This window comes from Gigantopelta aegis, chromosome 3 (genome assembly GCF_016097555.1).
Source record: "Gigantopelta aegis isolate Gae_Host chromosome 3, Gae_host_genome, whole genome shotgun sequence".
NCBI classification, from domain to species: Eukaryota; Metazoa; Mollusca; class Gastropoda; order Neomphalida; family Peltospiridae; genus Gigantopelta; species Gigantopelta aegis.
The window spans coordinates 26,714,965-26,736,517 of NC_054701.1; the positions used below are offsets into that span (position 1 = coordinate 26,714,965).

The 21,553-nt window shown below is 40.2% G+C and overlaps 1 protein-coding gene across 1 annotated transcript; it reads left to right on the top strand.

The window, feature by feature from the left end:
• The first annotated feature begins 9,132 nt into the window (after window positions 1-9,132).
• On the top strand, window positions 9,133-19,807 carry LOC121368569 (proton myo-inositol cotransporter-like). Its single transcript, XM_041493308.1, has 9 exons — window positions 9,133-9,547; window positions 12,535-12,694; window positions 13,042-13,274; window positions 13,832-13,919; window positions 14,694-14,854; window positions 15,124-15,262; window positions 16,042-16,277; window positions 16,999-17,151; window positions 19,578-19,807. The coding sequence occupies exons 1-9, from the start codon at window positions 9,133-9,135 to the stop codon at window positions 19,805-19,807; spliced, it is 1,815 nt and encodes a 604-aa protein (XP_041349242.1).
• Window positions 19,808-21,553: the final 1,746 nt, after the last annotated feature.

The window sequence follows — 21,553 nt, forward strand, 5'->3', positions numbered from 1 at the left end:
TTTTCATTTCACAAAATAAGCTATTTATGGAGTTTCCTCAAACTGGATGTTTCTCTGAATACGAGTAGGCCTATGGTGTGTAATAGGGTTTCTCAAGGTGAAAAAAAAACCCATTCCCTGTGAAACGGATCAATATCGTTATACAGCTTGTCATGAACTGAACAGTATTGGCAAACTATGATCTGTGATATTTATTATCATCTGGTGTTTCTTGTCAAAAACGTAGGAGAAAGGGATGTTTTTTTAACGACATCCTAGCGCAGTGTTGAATCATTAGAGGCGGAACGTAGGCCAGTGGTAGGTTTACAGCGCTCGCTCGATGCGCGGTCGGTTTGGGATCGATCCCCGTCGGTGGGCCTATTAGGCTATTTCTCGTTCCAGCCAGTGCACCACGACTGGTGTATCAAAGGCCGTGGTATGTATAACCCTGTGGTCGTGATCTAGCTCAGTAGGTAGAGCGCTCGCCTGAGGAATAAACAAACTGATGAAATCACCTCAGTGGACCCATTCTCTGATCAGATTGGATTTCACCCCGTCCCAACTAGTGTACCAGTCAACTACTGGTATATTAAAGGCAATGTGTGTGCTGTCCTGTATACAAATAAAATATTCCTTGCTACTAATGAACAAATGTAGCCGCTTTCCTCTATATGACAGAATTATCAAATCCTTGACATTCAATAGCCGATGATTAATAAATCAATGAGCTCTAAAGGTGTTAAACAAAAACTAAATTTTAACTTGATTCGCAATAGAGCAATGCCATGTTTCCTTGTCGAATTCTATCGATAATGCCATATTTAATTTCAATTTACTTTAATCCAAATCTCAACCTCCGCCATTTCTCCGTTATTTGATCTGAGCAAAGCATCGCTGGCATGAACCCGTATATAATTTAATGCATTCAGAATGATTGTTCACACTGGAAGGTCAAGTGACTATAAAATCGTATTGGCTCATGTCAGATCTACTACCGGAGAGTAAATGGAGTGTAAATGAATTTTGTGTCCGGTAAAATTTAAGCAATCAAATATCAGTAATCTTAGCTGCCAGAGCTCTGTTCAAGACTAAGATATAATTACGTTAATCGCTAGAAAAAGAGAAGCTAATAGGCTCCTATATTGGCCCCGGTAAGATGTGCACTGGACTGGAACCGGTTGTAAGATACGAACTCGATAGCTATTAGCGATGATCTCGATGGTCTGTAATCACTACCACAGATGGATTTGTATTTTACCACCAAGCTTCCAACGAGCCAAGACGGGGAATTCGCGTTTCGTAAAGTCAGGATGCAGTAGGGACACGAAGCGATTGTCATCACCGTTCGCCGTACGGGTCGCTACCAACAAGGACTGCTCATGAGAGAGATGGACAGCCCGACTATTCACCGCATCATGAAGACAGTCGCGGAGGCAGACTACCGTCCACTCACCAGACAACTAGCGTCCGACCCGTACCGGAAGTACCTCCCGCAACTTGACAGCGCCAACTTCATCGGGACTCCCTAGACGACAACCTCCTACCAACCTCCTTTGCCTTCGTGAGTATGGACTTATTCAGACTTTAACTTTTAGGCCGCCATTTCAAAAACTTTGTTTATTTTTTTGTAAACAGTCTGTAACCTTTTATTTTTGGCAGTCCGTCTAAATTGCTCAAATCACCTTAAAACCTTTTAGGCCGAGCAGTCAAAACTACTTTTGGAGTCCAGACATGTTTGGATGCAGTTATTCTATGTAGACGTAGGTTTTTGACAGGTTTAACCAAGGAATCGAACTTCAGCCAATTACAGCTTGGCCTCCACTTGGTGTCTACTAGTCGGTCCGCGCTCTCGCTGGACTTCACTAAATGGCTTTTTTCCTAATTCTGTCCACCTCAAACTTACTCCCCCCCCCCCCCCCCCCCCATCCTGCCCCGGAATTGGTCACTGGCGAAGTCAGAGGCTAAGTCCGGGGTGGGCGTGCCTGAACCTCTGTGGATATGGGCACGTTAATAGAGTTTCCCATCCCATCACCAAGCTAACTAACATTCCTTGATACTGTGAAAGCCTGTTCACAACGAAATGAATTTCCAAAGTATTTTATGTAGGCATGCCGTCATCTCCAAGATTTCATTTATATGTCATATATTCTTTAGAATATTTCACAGCCTGTGTTTATAAACGTTTAAAATTCAAACTAAGTCTCCATAAGTTAGCCTAAGCCGCAAAATACTCAAATTGCCTATGTCTCTTCAGATCATCTATGTGTTTTAGGAATATTTATCAGTTATTTTTCATTTTTAAGGTTATGCCAAATTGCCAATTGTATACAATATGATGGCTATTGCTGTTTCTCATGTTTTTTATTGATTAATTTGATTAATTATGAAATGAGTGCTTTAAAAGTTACCGTTGAATCACTCACACTTCTTCTGAAACAGTATATATATATATATATATATATATATATATATATATATATATATATATATATATATATATATATATATTACGAATGTATTGATATAAGATCAGGCTAGAGGACAATGTCATCAGAAGGTTGATGTATGCATGCCATGTATTCAAGGATCAAGAATATTATCAGTCGGCCCATGCATTATAATCAAATGAGGCTAGTGGAATATCGCTCAATCACTGACTAATCACTGTAAAAACAAAACAATCGAGAGAAGAACAACAATTCAGTATGGAGTGCACACTTGTAATCATTCTCACAGATAAGGTGGGAGATAAGTCTTAACACTTCCAATCTTCATACTAGTTGCTACAGCCACGCATACACCCGTGCTTATTTCACGTACTCGTTCGACAAGAGCGGCATTCGCACACTAACACTGCCTGACAACGGAGGCAGCGCTGTGTTGATGGGTCATTAGAACTATATCCACATTCCATTTTCATATCAGAATTCTAGCCCAGAACTTAACGCATGTATACAAACCACTGTTTTCTATCTTCTTCTTTTTTTATCATCTATACGTCGTCGGTTACTAAGGTCATATGATGTTCAGTAATTCGCTCGTGTACGCTCTTTGCGGTGACGTATGTAGCTGTTTTATTGCCGATACAGAATGTTTTCTTTACTCTTAATAAAGCCATCATTCGTTGGCGATATCTATCTTGCTGTTTTATTGTTGGTACAACAGAACCGTACGCCCAAAGCCGTAATTCGGCATTTTAAAATTAGTACAATTTTATAATCAAAAGTTAAGTATAAATTTAGATAACGTATATTGACGATATCTTTTCCGATTATTCATATGCTTCTTTGGATATTCGTATATTAGCATAGAATCTGAAATATTATTTCTTCAACGTATTTTATTCTTGGAAGATTACTGTGTTTATTCTAAGCGAAGGGAATTGACAGCTGCAGAAATTTACCAGTGCTACCAGAGTAAGCTTAAACAACGACTATCATGGAAGCGAAAGATTGTCACAATAAAGGGGGCAATGGTGATACGATGAACTCGAACTCAAACATCACAACAGATACAAAACGGGAAAATACCAAATTTGTGTACTTCCTGTCATGCTTCGCGACTATTGGAGGTCTGATATTTGGATACGACACAGGAATCGTGTCCGGTGCCATGCTGCTAATAAAACCTTTCTTCGACTTGAACACAATATGGACAGAGATAATAGTTAGTGGTTTTTTTTTTTTTTTTTTTTTTTTTTTTTTTTTTTTTTTTTGTGACCATCGGTGCGGCCGCGCTGTTTTCTCTTGTAGCTGGTTTCACCACGGATTTCTTTGGCCGAAAGAAAACCATCATGGCTGCCAGTTTTGTGTTTACGGGAGGAGCTATTCTCATGGCACTTTCACCATCCAAAGAGATATTGCTGGTGGGCAGGATAATTGTGGGAATGGGCATAGGTGAGTTTATATGGTGATATTAATGTGTGTTGCAAATGGCAAAGGAATAGATAAATACTACAACTAGACTACTAGACTAGGTGCGAATTCGGAGGGCGGGTATAGCACGTACAACCCCACCCCCGTTTTGTTTGGAAAATTATTTTAGATATGTTTAGATAGCATGATTTTTAAACAAAGTTATATATATATATATATATATGATATATATATATATATATATAATATATAGATATATATAAAGATATCTTGCTACTTTATCGGTATGAGTAGTCTAAATGATGGCAGCGGCACCTAACCACACTATTTAATTAGCGTGTATTAGTTAGCAAGAAGTTAATTAGATTCATTGCTAAAATGGACCACGTGGCGACTATTTATCACATTCAGAGATATTCAAACGCCCCAGCGATGTTTTTTCTAGTATGCTTACTGGATATCACACTTATAACACGTTTAAAAACCATACTCCAGACAGAGATAGGAAGAGAGAATGAGAGATAGAGATCAAGATTAATGAGAGAAAGACAGACCAGACAGGATAGAACAGAGATAGATATTGTGTCTGTGTTGTGTGTGTGTTTGTGTCTGTGGTGTGGAGAGGTGGCGAATATATAATATATATATATTATATATAGAGAGGGAGAGAGAGAGAGAGAGAGATGGAGAGAGACGAGAGGAGAGAGAGAGAGAAGGAGAGAGGGAGAGACAAGACAGACACGACACAGCACAGACATAATATTGTGTGTTTGTCTGTGTGTGTGTGTGTGAGAGAGAGAGCGAGAGGAGAGAGGAAGAGGAGAGATAATGAGAGAGAGGTAAAGATAAGTACATAAGATTATTGTTTGCGGGGGCATGAGAGAAAATTTCTGGGGAGATACTTATTTTTTTATTTTATTATTATTATTATTAGAGCGTTAACTTTTTGGGGTTTTTTGGTTCTACATGTCATGTTTTTCAACTAAAGTTTTGGTAAAAACTTCCAGGTTACGGGTAAGCCTAAAGGCTCTACAAAGAAGAGTTTTAGAATTTGATGCAATATAATCATTACACACCCCATAGATTATTTTATTTTGATTATTTCAGTTGTTTGGGGTGTTACTGACAGTGTGTTAGCATTATTCATTTGTCAAAGCCAGAGTTCTGGTGTACAAAAGACGCATATTCAGGACATTTTTTGGGGGGGGGGGGGTGGGGGGGGGGGGGGGGGGGGTAGGGGGCATATTGGGCGAGCTAAGTTTTTTAAGGGGTGGTGGATTGCTCCCCACAGGCATGGCGGAAGCAAGTAGACTTTGTTGGCGGGGAGCTGACTGAGATCGAGGGCGCAAAGCAAAGTTTCTAGAGGGTATACTCCCCCATAACATTTCCTGCATGCTACAAGTAAAAGTCATCCCTGCCTTAAAGATTTGCTACCAATAATATTTTCGATTCAGAATTATTAGGGGGTGAGTCTAGAGACCGCCAGCTCCACCCTCTGGTGCTCTCCGCCGTGCCTGCCCCAGAAAACATATGTGCGTTTGTAAAGATTCGCTTAGAATAGGGGGAGGGGGTTTTTGGACTATGAAAATCGAATGTACGCCCTCCGTAAACGAATTTATTTAAAGAAAAGTTTTCAGAACCCAAAGCCTCATTGCTCCGCCACTGCACTAATTCAGTTACTCATAGTCTATCGTGGACACACACACACACACAGTGCACCCCTCCCCCCTCCCACACACGCATAATGTATTTATGGCTGGTTTATTTTAGGTTCAATAAAGGAAAATGAGATTATTTGTCTATGAATATTTATTATGTGAGAAATGACATATTGTCATAGTAAAGCTTTTCATTTCACAAAATAAGCTATTTATGGAGTTTCCTCAAACTGGATGTTTCTCTGAATACGAGTAGGCCTATGGGTGTGTAATAGGGTTTCTCAAGGTGAAAAAAAAACCCATTCCCTGTGAAACGGATCAATATCGTTATACAGCTTGTCATGAACTGAACAGTATTGGCAAACTATGATCTGTGATATTTATTATCATCTGGTGTTTCTTGTCAAAAACGTAGGAGAAAGGGATGTTTTTTTTAACGACATCCTAGCGCAGTGTTTGAATCATTAGAGGCGGAACGTAGGCCAGTGGTAGGTTTACAGCGCTCGCTCGATGCGCGGTCGGTTTGGGATCGATCCCCGTCGGTGGGCCTATTAGGCTATTTCCTCGTTCCAGCCAGTGCACCACGACTGGGGTATCAAAGGCCGTGGTATGTATAACCCTGTGGTCGTGATCTAGCTCAGTAGGTAGAGCGCTCGCCTGAGGAATAAACAAACTGATGAAATCACCTCAGTGGACCCATTCTCTGATCAGATTGGATTTCACCCCGTCCCAACTAGTGTACCAGTCAACTACTGGTATATTAAAGGCAATGTGTGTGCTGTCCCTGTATACAAATAAAATATTCCTTGCTACTAATGAACAAATGTAGCGGCGCTTTCCTCTATATGACAGAATTATCAAATCCTTGACATTCTTGGAAGAAAATAGCCGATGATTAATAAATCAATGAGCTCTAAAGGTGTTAAACAAAAACTAAATTTTAACTTGATTCGCAATAGAGCAATGCCATGTTTCCTTGTCGAATTCTATCGATAATGCCATATTTAATTTCAATTTACTTTAATCCAAATCTCAACCTCCGCCATTTCTCCGTTATTTGATCTGAGCAAAGCATCGCTGGCATGAACCCGTATATAATTTAATGCATTCAGAATGATTGTTCACACTGGAAGGTCAAGTGACTATAAAATCGTATTGGCTCATGTCAGATCTACTACCGGAGAGTAAATGGAGTGTAAATGAATTTTGTGTCCGGTAAAATTTAAGCAATCAATATCAGTAATCTTAGCTGCCAGAGCTCTGTTCAAGACTAAGATATAATTACGTTAATCGCTAGAAAAAGAGAAGCTAATAGGCTCCTATATTGGCCCCGGTAAGATGTGCACTGGACTGGAACCGGTTGTAAGATACGAACTCGATAGCTATTAGCGATGATCTCGATGGTCTGTAATCACTACCACAGATGGATTTGTATTTTACCACCAAGCTTCCAACGAGCCAAGACGGGGAATTCGCGTTTTCGTAAAGTCAGGATGCAGTAGGGACACGAAGCGATTGTCATCACCGTTCGCCGTACGGGTCGCTACCAACAAGGACTGCTCATGAGAGAGATGGACAGCCCGACTATTCACCGCATCATGAAGACAGTCGCGGAGGCAGACTACCGTCCACTCACCAGACAACTAGCGTCCGACCCGTACCGGAAGTACCTCCCGCAACTTGACAGCGCCAACTTCATCGGGACTCCCTAGACGACAACCTCCTACCAACCTCCTTTGCCTTCGTGAGTATGGACTTATTCAGACTTTAACTTTTAGGCCGCCATTTCAAAAACTTTGTTTATTTTTTTGTAAACAGTCTGTAACCTTTTATTTTTGGCAGTCCGTCTAAATTGCTCAAATCACCTTAAAACCTTTTAGGCCGAGCAGTCAAAACTACTTTTGGAGTCCAGACATGTTTGGATGCAGTTATTCTATGTAGACGTAGGTTTTTGACAGGTTTTAACCAAGGAATCGAACTTCAGCCAATTACAGCTTGGCCTCCACTTGGTGTCTACTAGTCGGTCCGCGCTCTCGCTGGACTTCACTAAATGGCTTTTTTTCCTAATTCTGTCCACCTCAAACTTACTTCCCCTCCCCCCCCCCCCCATCCTGCCCCGGAATTGGTCACTGGCGAAGTCAGAGGCTAAGTCCGGGGTGGGCGTGCCTGAACCTCTGTGGATATGGGCACGTTAATAGAGTTTCCCATCCCATCACCAAGCTAACTAACATTCCTTGATACTGTGAAAGCCTGTTCACAACGAAATGAATTTCCAAAGTATTTTATGTAGGCATGCCGTCATCTCCAAGATTTCATTTATATGTCATATATTCTTTAGAATATTTCACAGCCTGTGTTTATAAACGTTTAAAATTCAAACTAAGTCTCCATAAGTTAGCCTAAGCCGCAAAATACTCAAATTGCCTATGTCTCTTCAGATCATCTATGTGTTTTAGGAATATTTATCAGTTATTTTTCATTTTTAAGGTTATGCCAAATTGCCAATTGTATACAATATGATGGCTATTGCTGTTTCTCATTTTTTATTGATTAATTTGATTAATTATGAAATGAGTGCTTTAAAAGTTACCGTTGAATCACTCACACTTCTTCTGAAACAGTATATATATATATATATATATATATATATATATATATATATATATATATATATATATATATATATATATTACGAATGTATTGATATAAGATCGGCTAGAGGACAATGTCATCAGAAGGTTGATGTATGCATGCCATGTATTCAAGGATCAAGAATATTATCAGTCGGCCCATGCATTATAATCAAATGAGGCTAGTGGAATATCGCTCAATCACTGACTAATCACTGTAAAAACAAAACAATCGAGAGAAGAACAAACAATTCAGTATGGAGTGCACACTTGTAATCATTCTCACAGATAAGGTGGGAGATAAGTCTTAACACTTCCAATCTTCATACTAGTTGCTACAGCCACGCATACACCCGTGCTTATTTCACGTACTCGTTCGACAAGAGCGGCATTCGCACACTAACACTGCCTGACAACGGAGGCAGCGCTGTGTTGATGGGTCATTAGAACTATATCCACATTCCATTTTCATATCAGAATTCTAGCCCAGAACTTAACGCATGTATACAAACCACTGTTTTCTATCTTCTTCTTTTTTTATCATCTATACGTCGTCGGTTACTAAGGTCATATGATGTTCAGTAATTCGCTCGTGTACGCTCTTTGCGGTGACGTATGTAGCTGTTTTATTGCCGATACAGAATGTTTTCTTTACTCTTAATAAAGCCATCATTCGTTGGCGATATCTATCTTGCTGTTTTATTGTTGGTACAACAGAACCGTACGCCCAAAGCCGTAATTCGGCATTTTAAAATTAGTACAATTTTATAATCAAAAGTTAAGTATAAATTTAGATAACGTATATTGACGATATCTTTTCCGATTATTCATATGCTTCTTTGGATATTCGTATATTAGCATAGAATCTGAAATATTATTTCTTCAACGTATTTTATTCTTGGAAGATTACTGTGTTTATTCTAAGCGAAGGGGATTGACAGCTGCAGAAATTTACCAGTGCTACCAGAGTAAGCTTAAACAACGACTATCATGGAAGCGAAAGATCGTCACAATAAAGGGGGCAATGGTGATACGATGAACTCGAACTCAAACATCACAACAGATACAAAACGGGAAAATACCAAATTTGTGTACTTCCTGTCATGCTTCGCGACTATTGGAGGTCTGATATTTGGATACGACACAGGAATCGTGTCCGGTGCCATGCTGCTAATAAAACCTTTCTTCGACTTGAACACAATATGGACAGAGATAATAGTTAGTGGCACCATCGGTGCGGCCGCGCTGTTTTCTCTTGTAGCTGGTTTCACCACGGATTTCTTTGGCCGAAAGAAAACCATCATGGCTGCCAGTTTTGTGTTTACGGGAGGAGCTATTCTCATGGCACTTTCACCATCCAAAGAGATATTGCTGGTGGGCAGGATAATTGTGGGAATGGGCATAGGTGAGTTTATATGGTGATATTAATGTGTGTTGCAAATGGCAAAGGAATAGATAAATACTACAACTAGACTACTAGACTAGGTGCGAATTCGGAGGGCGGGTATAGCACGTACAACCCCACCCCCGTTTTGTTTGGAAATATTATTTTAGATATGTTTAGATAGCATGATTTTAAACAAAGTTATATATATATATATATATATATATATATATATATATATATATATATATATATAGATATATATAAAGATATCTTGCTACTTTATCGGTATGAGTAGTCTAAATGATGGCAGCGGCACCTAACCACACTATTTAATTAGCGTGTATTAGTTAGCAAGAAGTTAATTAGATTCATTGCTAAAATGGACCACGTGGCGACTATTTATCACATTCAGAGATATTCAAACGCCCAGCGATGTTTTTCTAGTATGCTTACTGGATATCACACTTATAACACGTTTAAAAACCATACTCCAGACAGAGATAGGAAGAGAGAATGAGAGATAGAGATAAAGATAATGAGAGAAAGACAGACAGACAGATAGACAGAGATAGATATTGTGTCTGTGTGTGTTGTGTTTGTGTGTGTGAGAGAGCGATATATATATATATATATATATATATATAGAGAGAGAGAGAGAGAGAGAGAGAGAGAGAGAGAGAGAGAGAGAGAGAGAGAGAGAGAGAGAGAGACAGACAGACAGACACAGACAGACATATATATTGTGTGTTGTGTGTGTGTGTGTGTGAGAGAGAGAGAGAGAGAGAGAGAGAGAGAGAGATAATGAGAGAGAGGTAAAGATAATGAAAAACAGACGGACAGATATGTTGTGTGTGTGTGAGAGAGAGAGAGAGAGAGAGAGAGAGAGAGAGAGAGAGACAGACAGACAGACAGACAGACATAGATATTGTGTGTGTGTTGTGTATGTGTGTGTGGGGGGGAGGGGGAGAGAGATAATGAGAGATAAAGATAACGAGAGAAAGACAGACAGACAAACATATATATTGTATGTGTGTGTGTGTGAGAGAGAGAGAGAGAGAGAGAGAGAGAGAGAGAGAGAGAGAGAGGGGGGGGGGCACAGATAGATATTGTGTCCGTGTTGTGTGTGTGTGAGAGAGAGAGAGGGAGGGAGAGATAAAAATAATGAAAGACAGACAGATATTGTGTCTGTGTGTGTTGGAGAGAGAGAGAGAGAGAGAGAGAGAGAGAGAGAGAGAGAGAGAGAGAGAGAGAGAGTTAAAAAAGCTAGAGGAACCCCGCTTCTACCATAAAGCAAACACGTTGTGAAAAGTAGCAAGATATCTTCTATACACATCCCCAAAAGCAGGACAGTACATACACCGGTCTTTGAGGTATCAGTCGTGGTGAACGAGTCTGACGTCAGCGATCGATCCTGCAAAGCCGCTGGCCCACAATATTGTACAGTAACTCTCTTGTATGGAAAAATATATACGTAACACTCAGAATGCGAACCTGTGTCAAAGTATTTCTAAATGATTTTCACGGAATAATGGCCACAAACAGGCGCAGATCCAGTAGGAGGGTACTGGGGATGTGCACGTCCTCCCCCGAACTCAAAGTTCAATGAAAATCGTCTGTACATAATGCATGTTAATGTACTTAGGAATACTGTATTTGAACTTTTTGAACGTAGTAAAAAAAAGAAGCTTTGTTTAACGACTAGAGCACATTGATTATTAATCATTAGGCTATTGGATGTCAAACATTAGGTAATTTTGACATTTAGTCTTAGAGAGGAAACCCACTACATTGTTCTATTAGTAGCAAGGACTCTTTTTATATGCACCATATTACAGACAGGATAGCACATACCACGGCCTTTGATATACCAGTCGGAGATCGATCCCAAACCGACCGCGCATCAAGCGATCGCTTTACCACTGGGCTACGTCCAGCTCCTTTGAACGTAGTACTTAATGTAAACTCTCCCTAGAAGAATTCTGCATCCGCTTTTGTGTCTATATAGCTTCAAACGAAAGCGATCATGCATTATATCCTTTTCGTAAAGATGGTGAAAATAACAGAAAATTTAATTCGTAAGATATCGAAAGGTAAAATTGATACGGAATGATTAGGAAACATTGATTTTTAACACAACAGGATTTCGCGTGTTTGGTTGTGAACAAATCATGTTTTGTATCAGAGAGGGGAAAATATATTAAACCATATAATTTTGAGCACAAAACGAGACATTTATAACTCTCGTTTCTCTAACAATGCACCTTTGTTTACCCAATCGATTGCCTTGATGAAATAATATTATATTGCTTTCCGTTGGTAAGAACACCATTCGTTATTTATGATAACACACACACGAATAACACACATATGTCTGGTATCACACATATACCCGCGTGTTATCAATTTAAAGATATATACGATTAGCTGTTCATAGGTGATGGCCCGGTTGATACAGCCATATCGTCCAGTGAAATAAGACGCAGTCGAAATTGACTGCCCTGTTAACCTGAAACATAAGATATTGCAAGCGCACTGGTGATAAATACCTTTTAGTTGGAGAAGACGTTTATAATTTTAAAGCTGGTTTTTGGGGGTGGTTTTTTTTTTAGAATATATGAGATAGAATAGATATATTTTTATCCTACAACTCGTTGTTTAAAAGCGCATCAAATTCGCTCCTTATATACGTTTTAAAACAACTTGTTTTAAGATAAGTGTCTAACGGATACTCATGTGGTATTTTTTTAAAATAAAAAACTTGTTTCAACAATAAAGATAAGATATATTCATTTTATACACATGATTTGTATTCATATTAACTAAAATATTTCGGTTAGATCACCCAGGTTTTTCACTTTCTAATTCATATAATAATGGTTTTGCCTACGTTTCCTTTTGTTTTGTATGTATTTATGTAATACATGCGTAGGCTCTCTCGCTCGCTCGCTCGCTCTCTCTCTCTCTCTCTCTCTCTCTCTCTCTCTCTTATATTTTCTTTTCTTTAGGATTTGCCTCCATGACAGTTCCAATGTATGTAGCGGAAGTTGCGCCAGCTCAGATCAGAGGTCGTCTGGTGACCTTGAATCAGCTTTTCATCACCATTGGTATCGTCATCTCGGCACTCATTGCTGGGGGATTCAGTGAAATGAAACCAGACGGCTGGAGGTAGACACACGTTATTACTGATGAGAAAAAATATCCATATTAATTAAATATAGCAAAACACTTGTGCTGCAAAAAGGAAAATTAGTCCGACACGCTCCACGTGCACGCACGTCCCCCACCCTCCACACACAGACATTTAGTAGTAGGAATCTGGTGAAGACGACATAAGCGTTAAAGAAAAATCTAGAATATTCATCGAAAGTATACAAATAAAAATTGAACATAAATATGAAATGAAATGAAATGGAAGTCACTTTAGAGATTAGACATCCCACCCTTCTTGTAACTAGCAACTATCAGTCTACACCGGCTCTACATTTATGACGTCATTCGTGTTTTATACGCAGGTATATGCTTGGGTTAGCAGGCGCACCTTCACTGATCCAGTTCTGTGGATTTTTCTTCCTCCCAGAAAGTCCTCGTTGGCTTGTGAGCAAGGGACGAGATGTCGAGGCGCGTACTGTGCTCGTGAAGATACGTGGAACCGATGACGTCACGAGAGAACTCGACGACATAAGAACAGTCATAAATCGTGATAAGCAATTAGATCAGGGTAACAAAGTTAAAGAAGTAGCAAGTTGTATTAGAAAGCAGGCGCGTGTGCAGGAACGTATGCAGGGAGGGGTCTAGACTGTTGTCGAGCGAAATGTATGGGGGAGGGGGTCGAGGTCGCGTAATGCTCCTCCGAGAAATATACTGAAAAAAACAAAGAAAATTTGTTAGAGCAGGCGGGTGTGTTTTTAATCCCCCGAAGCCCTCCCCTCTACACACGTGCCTGAGAAATCAATAAAAACCATTAAGACCACTATGGCTTCTCTGTACAAGACAATAAAATGGGTACAAAATGAATATTTCAAAAACAATTTGACAATGTGACATATGTGTAAAGATGTACATGTATCGATTTATAATATTCGAGTATGCAAAGTTTTATTCTGGGTAAAAGTATATGAATATTTTGTGCAAGAGGTAACATAAACATTATTTGATATTGGGGATTGTGACATCCATATATGACCACTGGGGTTTTGGGATGGTTTGCTGTTCATCCAACATTGTCATCTTGCAATCCTCGGCTACGCCAGTGTGTTTTTGTTGCATGTGCGTGTTTTGTTGTAGGTTGCGTTCTTGGTAAAGTGTGTGGTACTCCACACGTGATGAAGGCGCTCTTCGTTGGGGCAGGACTGCAGCTCTTTCAGCAGCTCTGTGGGATAAACACTGTCATGTAAGATTTACATCCGCAAAAAAAAAAAAAAATTACATTCAACATTTTTTACTGGACACGGCCAAGCGAACTGTAAAGGCCAACATCATTTGTCAGACTATTCCATCACTTTACATTGACGTAAATTGCTGATCAATAATTATGGCATGTACTCATAGACGTACGGGCTCCCATTTTGGTGGTGGTGGTGGTGGTGGTGGTGGTGGGGGGGGGGGGGGGGGTTGGGGGGGGGTTTTTGGGGGGGGGCAGGCTGGTTTTTGTTAATTCATATTATCATTACAACCAAAAAGTTATATTGGGTTGCAAACGAATCACTACGCATTTTTACATGGATTCCAACTAATGTTGAGGGTAGAATGATGGAAATACATGGTAAAAAGGTCTCATTTTAGCACATTTTCCCAAATATCTGTATAATGTTTGCCCGAATTTGAGGTTTTGATGCTGCCCCTCCTCCCCCCCCCCCCCCCCCCCTTCCATCTCGTACGCTTATGCACGTACTGCTATAACTCGGGGATATTAATAATAACTATACTATACTATACTATACTATACTATACTATATTATACCATACTATTTTTCATCAATGTTTTGTTTCAAGAAAAACAGGCTTCATAAATTCGGACCATGTTACTATTCGAGTATTTTAATGTTATATTTTATATTGTATGGCCTTGTGTACAAACAGAATCTGTTATTTCTTGTTCAAATAATTTTACTAGTTGGATGCACACGTTTCAATGTTCAATTGCCCACTTGGTCTACTATTTCAGTTACTACAGCGCTTCTATTATCAAAATGTCGGGATTTCCGGTTGAATATGCAATCTGGCTGGTTATGGTTCCAAACACGGTCAACTTTCTTTCAACGTTCATTGGTCTTTGGGCCGTAGAAAAATTCGGTCGTAAACGGTTGACCGTGATTAGTTTTTCAGGTGAGCCCATTCTTAATCAGCATTAAATGGATGAAGTAAAAAAGCCAGCAAAAAAAACAAAAAACACAACAAAAAAACACAATCCCACACACACCCACCCCTACCCCAAAAAACAACCAAAAAAACCACCACAAAAAAACAACAACAACCCACCACCACTCAACAACAAAATACAAAAACAAAAAAACAACAAACAAAACAAAACAAAAAGCATACAAAAGTAAGCTCTATTTGTCAAATTATTTGTCCTTTCCATTGTTAATTTTCAGGTGTGATTATGTCCCTTGCCGTTTTAGCAATCGGTTTTCAGCTGTCTGCGATATATTCTCCTGAAATTAATCGTAATATCACGGAAACCTACGACGGAAATGGAACGGTCATCACCGATAGTTGCTACGTCAAATATACGTTAGTGTTTGGGTTTTTCTCTCTTTCTTTGTTTTTCTTTCTAACTCTGTCTCTCTTTCACATTTTTTTCTTCTTCTTTTATGCTCTTTCCATTAATTTCAATAATACATTAAATATACTTCCTTGAAATCAATTTTGAAGTTTGTATTTCTTCACTGGGTTGGGATGGGCGGGGGGGGGGGGGGGGGGGGGGGGGGGGGGGGGGGGGGGGGGGGGGGGGGCATTTAGCCCAGTGGTAGAGTTCGCCTGATGCGCGGTCAGGTTAGGATCGATCACTGTCAGTGTGCCCATTGGACTATTTTTCGTTCCAGCCAGTGCACAACGACTGGTATATCAAAGGTCGCGATATGTGCTATCTTGTTTGTAAGATGGTTAATATAAAAGATTCGTAGCTAATGAAAAAAATTTAGACTATACATCAACATTTCAAAATATTTGACATCCAATAGCCGATGATTAATAAAACAACGTGTTCTCGTACCACGGGGCTACGTACCGCCTCTGCGGGGAAATTACGGCCTACGACTTCGCTAGCCAGTGACGATTTTAACTACTAATAACAGGCTGAAAGTTTCAAACAATGGCCCCAGGTACTAGACTAGTAACCACATGTTTGATAATTAAAAGACATTGCAATCTGTAAGCCTACATTATAATAAACACTGCTTTCAATAATTACCAAATTATGAAACTTGAAAATCCTTATTTACAGGTGGTTTTTATAGACAAGTTTAACTGTTCACAATAAACGTCATTGTCAGAATGTACTACTGTTGTAGCGTCTGCAGTGACTGCATCAAAGACAGTCGCTGCGGCTTCTGTTACGACGACATTGCCAATGGAACGTGTCTACAGGCGCAACCTAGCCACAAAGAGGAACGAGCACAATATGGCCGCTGCAACGCAACTAACGTTTCCACTACCGGCATGCACTGGGCCCAAGGGTACTGTCCAACAGACTATTCCTGGATGGCTATTCTAGGGCTGGTTCTGTTTGTCATTAGTTTTGCACCAGGTATGTGACTGAGTAAATAATCAAGTTTAAAAATGTTTAAAAGATTTTTCCTCCTTGTGTAAAACGTTCTGTTGGCCTATCTGAATGACAAAACTGTTTACGTATTCAAAATTGTATTTCTGCCTAAAGCAGTCTAAAGGATAAGTTGACAAAGTCCTTACTGCTTCCGTAAATCACTACCAGGTGCTTCGTCTGTAATATGACGGTCATTCCCCGGGATGATATGCCATTCCGATTTCGTGTTTAGGAAGACTTCTACCCCCAAGGCTACCCCCCCCCCCCCCCCCCCCCACAAACACACACAAAAGAAAAAGGGAAAGATGCGTTATTGGTTTTGTCGTTTTTAGTTCATATGGCATAGCCAGAAACTAATTATATGATGAATACTACAAAACGTCAGCAGGCCACTCTATTTACTTCAAAAGATCAAAATAATTTATCATATATATATATATATATATATATATATATATATATATATATATATATATATATATATATGAATCATACAAAATTGCATATATTTGACAACATAATAAGTACATATAATGGTTACATCAGATATATAATAAGAGTGTTTCTTGTTGTGAACAGTTCATTTCTTGGCGTCGTTTCAAATTTGTCATTAAAAGAGCTAGTCTAACAGTGAACATTACATTTGTCTAGGTATGTTTACCCTTTAAACTCTAACCTTACTATGTGCGTTTTGCATCTAATGCAGGTTTGGGACCAATGCCATGGACCATAAACTCTGAAATCTACCCTTTGTGGGCGCGTGGGACGTGCATTGCCATGGCAACTGCTGTTAACTGGATTTTTAACCTTATAGTGTCCTTCAGTTTTCTCACATTGACAGAAACAATCACAACATACGGTAAGTAATTACGGGGGATTTTGAAATCTCGTTTAAAATCCGTAAAGGTGTAACGATACGGCGATACAGTATCGCATTCCGATATGACATGGGCGTACATAGGATTTTGAATAAATAGGATGTTGAGTAAATATGATAATGTCAGATATATTAAATTATGAAAAAAGCGATTTCAGGGGGGGTTCGGTCGAACCCATCGAACCCCCCCCCCCCCCCCCCCCCCCCCCCCCCGCCATGTACGCCCATGTATGAGGTCCACGATACGATGTGTCGATATAGGACAGCTGTAAGATATATACGTCTTAAAAACATTGACCTTAGTTTCCGTGGTACATACGTTTTATTGATTTCCATAAAATTACTTTTAAATTACCATCAGGACAATGAAAAACACTTTGGAATTGATCATTACATTTTAAGCAAGGCGTTGTAATACTAGTATGTAATTTAGTGGTAAATGTTTTATAAAAGCAGAACATATTTTTCACTGCCTACCTCACAGTATCGCCATCCACTTATCGGGATACGTACAGTATCGCGACACACCAGTTCGTTAGAACTCGCCGTACACATATAGACAGTATAAACGTCTGTTAATGATAATTGTTTAGGGGAGAGGACTAGGACATAAATATAACTAATGATTTACACGTACAGAATATTGAAAATGACGCCCTAAAAGTTACTGGTGGTGTTTTAACTGTATCACCAGCTTTCATTTTATATACATAAATGGCAACACTTTGGAAGTCAGTCTGTAGTTTGGCTTGTTTTTAACATATCGGGTGGCTGTAAAACGAAAATGGATTCTTGGTATTCCTATATACTAAAGCTGATGATTGCAGACCTACATACTTCTTTCGAAGCGAAAACATGCAGTCTCTTATTTCCGATTCAGTGTTCTGATCAAGTCTCGGCTACCAATTATTGCGAATAAGGTAATTCTGCACATCCAAAAGTCGTTCTCGATGGTCATAAGCTTAGGAGCAAAACCTCTAATTCGGGCAAAAATTATACCGATATCTGGGCAAAATAGGCTAAACTAAGACGTTTCTACCACGCATTTCCATCATTCTACACTCAAACTTAGATGTAATCCATGTCAAAATGCGTAGTGATTCGTTTGGCAGTAATGCTAATATGAATAAATGTTGTAATCCAGATTCGGGCATTTTTGTTTTTATTCTGACAAAACTTGTCTGCCCCCCCCCCCCCACCCCTTACAGAAATGGGAGCCCATACGCCTGTGTGAACAGTTTTCCGTGTTGACGCCACTTATTCTCCACAGTATACAACTCTGTTCACTCGACAGTTCATAATATGTTTGTTTTTTATTTTTATTATTATTATTATTATTATTTTATTTTTATTTTTTTCCTAAACCTTTATAACCGGCCTCGGTGGCGTCGTGGTGAGGTCATCGGTCTACAGGCTGGTAGGTACTGGGTTCGGATCCCAGTCGAGGCATGGGATTTTTAATCCAGATACCGACTCCAAACCCTGAGTGAGTGCTCCACAAGGCTCAATGGGTAGGTGTAAACCACTTGCACCGACCAGTGATCCATAACTGGTTCAACAAAGGCCATGGTTTGTGCTATCTTGCCTGTGGGAAGCGCAAATAAAAGATCCCTTGCTGCTAACCGGAAAGAGTAGCCCATGTAGTGGCGACAGCGGGTTTCCTCTCAAAATCTGTGTGGTCCTTAACCATATGTGTGACGCCATATAACCGTAAATAAAATGTGTTGAGTGCGTCGTTAAATAAAACATTTCTTTCTTTTTTCTTAAACCTTTATTACCCCCAGATCACTGGCAATGTCAAAGTTGGGGTGCCTTGAATCATCGTCTTACAATATACAACAATAATAAAATTATAACATGATTATGTGTATAACGGTACGGTAAAGGTTTTATATTTCATATTATGTATATAAACAATATGTGATATGTATGGGAGTTATATCCATTACATTTCTTGTCATATACTGCACAACCGTATTCATATACATACATATACATACACACATGCATACATACATACATACATACATACATATATGTAATATGTTTGTAATGCTTTATCTATAACTAATTTTCGCCTTCTCACTTTAGATCAAGTGTTAAAATAATCATATTATGTTGAAATAGCCTTAATTTAAAACATGCTAATGCGTCGTTAAACAAACATTCATTTTCTTTTCCAGTTGGTGCATGTTCATATAGTTGTTAAAAAATCAATTTATAATTACTTCGATTGAAAACATATTTTATTGCATAAACAACACAAGGATTGGACAAAAGTTGTCAACTTATAAGGCCCTCTCCTATGTAATTAGTAACACCTATGATATCACTTTTCGATATCACAACCTGATTTCAACGCATTTCAACCATCTGTACAAAGTACCACTAATTGTATTGTCTTTCAGGTACGTTTTGGCTGTTCGCATGCATTTGTTTAGTTGGGATGATCTTCACGTTGATCTTCGTGCCCGAGACGAAGAACAAGACTCTGGAGGAAGTCCAGTTACTGTTCATGACAAAGACAGCCCGCGAGAGTCGGCAGGGACTCAGTGTGTACGATGTGGAGGTAGACAATGTCGTTCACGACCATGTGGCTCACAGTGATGTCCACAAGTCGGAAGATACCAGAATGTAACATATACCATGTAACATATACCATGTAACATATACCATGTAACACACTAGTATATAAGACAATAATGTCCACAAGTCGGAAGATACCAGAATGTAACATATACCATGTAACATATACCATGTAACACACTAGTATATAAAACAATAATGTTTTGCAATTTGGTACCACTGCATTGTACTGCATTCAATGACGTATCTTTGCAAGCCAAGGTCCAATTCCGTATGGTATTCTGCATTGTACTGCATTCAATGACGTATCTTTGCAAGCCTAGGTCCAATTCCGTATGGTACCACTGCATTCAATGACGTATCTTTGCAAGCCAAGGTCCAATTCCGTATGGTACCACTGCATTGTACTGCATTCAATGACGTATCTTTGCAAGCCACGATCCAATTCCGTATGGTATTCTGCATTGTACTGCATTCAATGACGTATCTTTGCAAGCCAAGGTCCAATTCCGTATATAGTACAGTAAAACTTCGATAACTCGATCTTGAACGGGATGAGGAAATATACTTAACTCCAAAAGAAACGCGAATACGTAGATTGGAGGTTTTGAGTGCACTCATTGAAATACGTCCCAAAGTTCTTAAAATAATCGTTTCTATGAAAAACTTAAACAATTCGTAAAGATGAGATTTCATGTTATTGACATGTTAAAAATCGAGGTCGCATTGTCATTTGAAATGTCAAGGCCATGGCGCTTCTTCAATGGCGTCACATGCCACTCAAACATGTCCACTAATAGCGGGTGTGTCCGCCATTGCTGGCCATGACCGCCGCACACCTCCTACCCATGGAGAGGAAGAGGTTCCTGATGAAGGCCCCTACGTTGTTGTAGGGTGTCCACGACGGCCTGGCGGAGCTGCTGCTGTGTCACCACGGGAGCAGGGCGTTGGTTTCAATGCGCTGAACCTCGTCCCACAAGTGCTCGATGGGGTTCAGATCCGGGCTTAAAGCTGGCCAGTCCATTGTGATGGTGTTGTGCTGTGCCAGGAATGCCTGGGTGGCCCGTGCCGTGTGTGGCCTGGCGTTGTCGTGCTGGTAAACCATCTGACGGTGCGACCCGCGAAAAAAAAAAAGGCACCACCACAGGCGTGAGCACTTCGTCGATGTAGCGCTGTGCTGTGACGCCCCTGCCGCGTCCTCGGCCGTTGTTGTCGAAGATGACAGGTTGTACACGACGTCCCCAGGATATGGCACCCCACAGCATGACGGAAGGCCCTCCCCAACGGTCCCTCTCCATAACACACGCATCTGTGAAGCGCTCACCTCGACGCCTCCACACCCTCATACGACCGTCGGCCCTATCTAAGCAGTAGCGGCTTTCGTCGGAGAAGACGATGTTCTGCCACTGTCGGTTCCGCCACTGTCGATGCAGAACAGCCCAGTTGTTGTGTCGTGCAAGGCGGTGTCGCTGTGTGAGACGTTGTCCAGTGTACGGTCGACGACAGTTCAGATGGATGGCGATCAGACGACGTCGTACCGTGGGTGTAGGAAACGGGGCGGTTGTGGGTTCCCACTGTCTGCCGGGCTGTTGTGGTGGCTGGTACGACCCGATCACGCATGTGAGTTCGGACGATGTAACGGTCCTGGCGCTGTGACGTCACTCTGGGACGGCCGCTACGTGGACGGTCGACGACGTTGTTGTTCTGTAGAAATCGGTCTATGAGACGGTAGATTGTCGAGACATGGACACCGAAAGCACGTGCAACCTGCCTGGCATCCATTCCGGCCTCCAAATTC

Coding starts and splice junctions, on each gene's coding strand:
- LOC121368569 (XM_041493308.1), top strand. CDS start 9,133: ATGGAAGCGAAAGATCGTCACAATAAAGGGGGCAATGGTGATACGATG. Junction 9,548..12,534: donor AATTGTGGGAATGGGCATAG/GTGAGTTTATAT, acceptor TCTTTTCTTTAG/GATTTGCCTCCATGACAGTT. Junction 17,152..19,577: donor AGAAACAATCACAACATACG/GTAAGTAATTAC, acceptor ATTGTCTTTCAG/GTACGTTTTGGCTGTTCGCA.